Genomic DNA, 6716 nt, shown 5'->3' with positions numbered 1-6716 from the left:
TGCGTTCTGCTCTCTCCTTTTTCTTGTTATATAAAAAAATGGTAACCTGGTTTGAAATGTTCTGAATGTTGTGATGATGATACTGTTCTCTTCAGAGCGATGATCTGGTTCCATTGATAAAATAGTGATGGTATAGCGTCTAAGGAACTGACATGAACACCACCAATATATGTCCTAGAGTTCTTAAAGTGGCCTGCAGCCTTGGCCTTCACATATTGCCCAAAATCTGAATTGACCTCCCAAGGTTTTGAAGTGTCAGAAAGCACTGTGGCAATAGGCAGGACCCCTCACATTATAGGTTGTCGAATTGATTTTTCGTCACAAGCCCGACAGAGAAGAAAACCGGGAGCACTTGCACAAATGGATGCATGTATGTCGGTAACTGGGAACCAACACAAACATGTTACCAGCAAGACATGCCAACGCACCAAACAACGAACAATCGGCTCAAGAGTCGTGGGATACAAACACCAGTGGTTCCCATGGCATCTGCTACAATGATGGCCTTGTGTAACGCCACGGCTGATCCATCAGTTTCTGGCCGTTGCGGCTGGGATCTAGACTGGACGCACAAACCAACACTAGAATTTTTCAATGTACTTTGTCAACTCTAGCCAAGCACGCTTAACTTTAAATTCCTCTCGGATAGGCTCCTGAAAAAGAAGATGCACCATATTGATATGAATAGTCTATCATTCCTATTAAGCCGGGATGTCACACCTTGGAAGTCGGGAGGCTTTCATTCCATGCGCTGTAATCTGGAGGCTTTTCACTTTAGGTGTTGATGAGGCATCTACGGCTCAAAAAAAAGAGAGAGAAAGCAGAATTTCCCGTTACATACCTTGGCCTTCCGTGCTCGGATAAACAGTTGATGGCGCCGAATTGAGATCCTATAGTTAGTAAAGTTGTTAAGAGAGTAGACCCTTGGCAAGGGAAACTCTTGTATTAGGGCGTAAGACTAATAACTCTTACCAACCTGTGCTTATCCGCTACCCTAACCTCAGTAATGAGCCTCTTTATTCTGGGAGATGGTTTCATGTGCAATTTGACAAAGTTAAGGCTAGATTTTTCTGGGAAGCAGACATGGCTAAACAAAAAATATGTATGGTCTGATGGGCAAACATTTGCAAACCTAAGGTCGAGAGAGGTCTGGGTATCACTAACCCCAAGAAGATGAACTTGACTCTAGTAACCAAGTGGATTTGGAAATCTTCCTAGAACGATGATAGCCCGTGGGCTCGAAATCTCCAAGCCAAGTACTTCCCATACGCTTCTTTCTTCGCATCTAAGACTAAGGGCTCCCAAGTTTGGAGAGGGATTCAAAAAATGCAAAGAGATTTTCAACTTGGGCGTTCGCTTGGAGGTCGGGAACGGGAGAGACACCAAATTTTGGCTTTCTAAGTGGATCGATGACAAGCCTCTCTACACTAGATATCCTAACCGTTTCGTCATTGCATCTGGTCCGGAGATCCTTGTCAGCAATGTGTTTATCGACGATATGTTCAATCTTGTATTTTTTGCGTAACCACGCCAAGCCTAAACTTGTTTCTTGGGTAGCGTTACAAGGGCAACTCGCAGGTTTCTTCTGTCGACCGAATGGGATTCAGCAAAATGGAACCTAGAGATGACGTGTGTCTTCACAGTGAAATCTTTTTTACGTCAAACTGATCCAAGGCCCTAGGGTGTGATATGCTAAGGCATGTGGGCTTCGAGGGTTCCGCTAAAAGCCTATATATTCCTTTGGCAAGGTTCTTTAGATTGCCTACCATCAATGTTTAATCTTCAGAAATGGAGCGCCCCGGGCAATGACTGTTGTGCCCTGTGCAACAACCCAGAAAACGTTGACCACAATCCTTTTCTAGTATGCTCCAGCTAAGTTCCTATGGAGCTGTGACACGGAAAGCTTTGGCGCTAACTAGGCTCCGAATTCCTTGGTCGATCAACTAGCACTGCTCCGCACCTCACGAGGCCAACACCGTAGATTAGCCCGGCGCTCGTTTGCGACCTTAGCTTGGACACTTTGGACCATCTACACGAAAATTGCTATCGAAGGAAAATTGCCTACTCATCCATGTAACTACATTTTCAAATGGTCTCTTTTGTTTCATCAGTGGTGCCCTCTAGGGAAGGGGAGGACTGTGATGGGGCTAACGAAGTGCTTTGCAAGATTAATGCCTCCATGCAATCAACAAAGGCAACTCCCTTTGAAGACTTGATGCTCTTAAGATTACATCTTTTGTAGTAGGGCTTCACCTTTGCACGATTATGCTATGTTTTTTTCCTAGCCTTGTTATTTGTCTACTTGTTTCTATTCCGGATGTAAGACTTTGTAAGAATCTATGGCTTGTGTTGGCTTCATTAGTTTAAAGCCGGACGCTCCTTGCGCCTTCCTTCTAAAAAAAATCTCCATAGTGGGAGCGACCTCCTCTAAGGGTACACAACCTTACCGTAAAACCGGAACCCTAATGTAGATAACATGTGCCGATCAAACGTTTACAAAACCTGAAACGTGGTGGCTAAGCATTCAATTATCAAGGGTGGCGAGCTCTATTGTCCTTGCCTTGTTTCAAGCGCTGCGAAGCAGGTGTTTTGGAAGTATGATGGCGTCCTTGTGACATCCCTGTTGTCACCGATTACCAAGTTAACAGGAAGATGATATACTCAAAACAGAATTCGGTTTGCATGAGAGATTTCGGGGAGAACGTATCTAGTGCACCGGAGTTCGTGTGCCACTGGTGCACCGAACGCCGGTTACACATTAAAAATGTTCAAAAATCCACGAAAAAGAAATTAAAATTAAAATTCGAAACATTGCTCGAGATACAAAAACGAAAAATGTGACATCAATGTGATAATGGGCCAAATCTAAAGCCCAACTTGTGTTATGTACTATTTAGTGACGAATTTGTCATTTTTGTGTCACGAGCTATGTTTTGAATTTTGTGACAACATATATTAATGTTATGTGAAAGTGCAAAAAAAGTTCCAGATTTTTTCGAACATTTGAAAATATGCTAAGATAGTCCGCTGCACCGTAGCACAAGCTCCCGTGCACGGGATACGTCCTCAGATTTCGGGAGTCCAATAGTTTGCGTTGCAAGGATACGTTTGCTTGCTGCAATGAGGTCCTTGTCAACTTACAACCCAAGTTACAGCCAGACTCGGATCGAACCTCACGGCAACGCGACCTCAACACATGTAATACATCTCCGGATATACTTAAAAAAAAAAACACATCTCCGGATGCCCAAACTTAAACCCAAATCTACCCCCACACGGCCCTACCTCCTCACCAGCAAACCTGGCAAATAATAGCCGGCAACACAACACCCAAACAACCAGGAAAATCCACACGCCATCATGGCCACCACGCGACTCCGCCTCCTACTCCTCATATTTACGCTGCTCGCCGGCACCGCCGTCTTCTCCGTCTCCGCTGCCCGCGACGCCACTGACGAGACGGTGGTCGCGGGTCCGGTCAGCGACGTCCCCGACGAGACGGTGGTCGCGGGTCCGGTCGGCGCGGAGCCGAGCGCGTACGAGATGTTGGAGAAATTTGGCTTCCCGAAGGGAATACTCCCGGTGGGCGTCACCGACTACACGCTCCGGCGGTCGGACGGCGCGTTCCAGGTGTTCATGGACAAGGATTGTGAGTTCGAGGTGGACGGCGGGTACAAGCTTACCTACAAGCAGACGATCTCCGGCAGGGTGGCCGGCGGCAGCTTGTGGGACCTCCGGGGCGTCTCGGTGAAGATCTTCTTCGTCAACTGGGGCATCGACCAGGTGCTCATGGCCGACGCCGACCACCTCATGTTCTACGTCGGCCCGCTCTCCCAGGCCTTCACGTCGGACAACTTCGAGGAGTCCCCGCAGTGCAGGTGCGGCGTCGCGGATGTTGGCGAGAGCGCCGGCGTCGGCGTGGCGGCGATGTAGAATCGGGCAGTTGGTTACGTGATTGCATATACGTACGTGTACGCAACAAACTGTTGGTTAATTTGGTTTCCGGGATTGGTGCGTGCAATTCTTGCACGCGATGCTGTGAATTAGTTTATGTAAGTCGACGGATGCACAGCACGATTGGTGTGCGTGCAATGCGCTGCACACGGAGGAAAAGGACCCCATCAAATAGGGTGTCGATTCTATTTGCCTTATTTTTGTGATTCTTCTTCTTTTTCTTCTTCACAATGCGTGCAATTGTCATATTTTGCTTAGTACTCCCTCCGTCTCATAATATAAGAGCGTTTTTGACATTAGTGTAGTGTAAAAACGCTCTTGTATTATAGGAGGAGGGAGTATTATTTTTATTCAACGTTTTTCTGTGGTTTACCGTCTTTCGTCCGTTGATGAGCGTTACATGAGTGGTCGAGCTTGTCCGGGGCATGTTTGTAATGAAAAAACATTCGGATCAATTAACCAATCTCTAAAAAGGAGTTTTCTAAGCGCACATCACCCCTCCTCCACTGGCAGGTCATTGCCCCCTCCTCCGCAGGTGTAGGGGTGCGCGGAGGTTCCTGTCTACCAGATAGAGCTCTAGTTTCCCCAACTCCTCCTTGACATGGCGTCCAATTTGTACGCCACTGTTAGGTGGAGGGTACGGTGGCTCCTCCTTGAAGCGACACTCGATTTGGACGCCGGGTTGTGCGAGGGGGCAACCATGACGGAGCCTAGTCGATCAATGATAGGCACAACACCTCCTCCATCTGCTGCCTGAACTTGTCGTCTGAGCGGGCCGCTGCGGTGAGCAACGATGGCTGCTGGTTCTGATCGTTCAAGATCGTCTACACCTTCACGGTGGACGGAATTGTGGAGGACAACGATCCCAGTGACCGTGGGTGACGGCGTGAACTGGATCCGAAGCCCCCTTAGACCCGTCATCCTAGTGCGACGACGGCTTGTCCGGGCGGTAGCCGTCGAGCAGCATCACGTCCTTGTCTTCTCGGCGTTCGTCTTCTTTCCCATTCTGGCAGGCAAAGGTGTCATGGTGTGTAGCGGTCAGTGGAGGTGTGGGAGAGGAGGAGGATTGTGTGGATAGGATTTGTGAAGGAGGAGGCCCACAAACTTGAAAACCGGATTAGGCTTCTCTATCGTCACGCCACAATGAATGCGGTAGGCTAGTGGCTGGTGAGCCAGTCATGCCGGAAAGAATGCGTGGAGGGTTCTAAAGCAGAGATCGGAGAGGGTTTCTGGATGGGTCTAGGGTGTCGGAGTCCAATATGACGGACGTCCGGACTCCCCAGAGCCAAAATGGGCGATCCAGACCAATCTGGCCTGATTCGATGATCCGATTTGGACGCCAAAAAGTGCTCGAATGGCTAGTGTTTTATTGCGTTGGAGATACCATAATCGCCTCCGATACCACAATAAGAAGAAAAGAAAGAGGAGCAAAGGCACGTGGGCTCGTCCCATGCAGATCAGTTTAGCCCATTCCAAAAACTAGGTGTGATAAGCACATGTGGGCCCATCGGTGTCAGACGACCTCTACTCTAAATCTGGAAGTGTCGAATTGCTAGCAACACCTTCAGTTATCCAAGCTTGTTTTCACTCGACGGGCGAGATGGACGCGAGGAATGTTCTGCCTTTTACCTTTATTTGCTGAAAACTGTTCCAAATTATGCGGTTCATTTTAGCGCGTGCATACTCTATATGGCGGATCCTATTTCCCACATAGGTTTTTTTTTGAGAAATATTTCCCACATAGATTGAAGGACAGCGTTATAACGCGTACCCCTATAGTGCACCGCTAGGTACTATTGGGCTAGCTTAGGCCCCTCTTCCGGTTTCTGCTTTTTTTCTTTTGGTTTTCTCTTGTTAATTTTCGTGTTTTTTACATTTTCGTTTTTCCTTTATTTTTTCATTTTTAAATTCATGAGCATTTGTTTATTTTGCAAATTTTTTTGAGATTCGTAAATATTTTATGATTTCGTGATCATTTTTTTAAAATTCATAAATATTTTTAGAAATTTGCCAACATTTTTTGAATTCAAAATTTTGTTTTAGATTTGGGAACATTCTATGAATTCGTGTTTTTCTTTTGAAATTTCAATAATATATTTTAAAATTCTCGAACCATTTTTTAAATCCACGGACATTTTTCAAATTGCGAAAGCTTATTTGTAATCTGTGATTTAAAAAAATCATGAACAACTTTGAATTCATGAATATTTTTGGAAATTCATAAAGTATTTTTTAAATACAGGAACATTTTTCAAATTCATGATTCATGAACATTTCTTGAATTCATGAATACGTTTTGAAATTCATGAGCATCGTTTAAATCCATAAAAAATATTAAATACAGAAACAATTTCATATTCATGAACATTTTTCATATCCGGGAACAATTTTTTAATTCAAACCCTTTTAGAAATCCCATACATTTTGTAAAGAAGCAAAAAAAAGGAAAAGAAATGAAAGGAAAAAACAGCGGCGCCCCACCGTGTAGATGGGCGGGGCCAAAGCGCCCACAGGAAGACGGTGGGTGTCGGCTCACTTTCTACCGAATCGGGAAATAGGAGGTCTTGTCCTATATGACACATTTTGTGTCAAGTAGACCCCACACATACAGCGTACGGGCGAACGGGCCGTCCCATTTAACGGCATTCACTTGCTTCAGTTCTTTATTTTTCGGGTTTTTTCAGTACACACTGGCGGATCAAAGTATATAGTCAAACACTTTAGCACACGTTTTTTCTGGTCATTTTAGGAAGAAAAAATTA

At 45.6% G+C, this 6716-nt stretch overlaps 1 protein-coding gene across 1 annotated transcript; it reads left to right on the top strand.

Moving 5' to 3' along the window:
* Window positions 1-3258: 3258 nt before the first annotated feature.
* On the top strand, window positions 3259-4185 carry LOC123170008 (uncharacterized). The gene has a single exon (XM_044587862.1). It carries the CDS (start codon window positions 3361-3363, stop codon window positions 3931-3933), a length of 573 nt encoding a protein of 190 aa, XP_044443797.1. The 5' UTR covers window positions 3259-3360; the 3' UTR covers window positions 3934-4185.
* Window positions 4186-6716: the final 2531 nt, after the last annotated feature.

Source organism: Triticum aestivum, chromosome 1D, assembly GCF_018294505.1.
Source record: "Triticum aestivum cultivar Chinese Spring chromosome 1D, IWGSC CS RefSeq v2.1, whole genome shotgun sequence".
Classification (NCBI taxonomy): Eukaryota; Viridiplantae; Streptophyta; class Magnoliopsida; order Poales; family Poaceae; genus Triticum; species Triticum aestivum.
The sequence above is the reverse complement of the archived record's forward strand: the minus strand, read 5'-3'. Positions and strand labels throughout refer to the sequence as shown.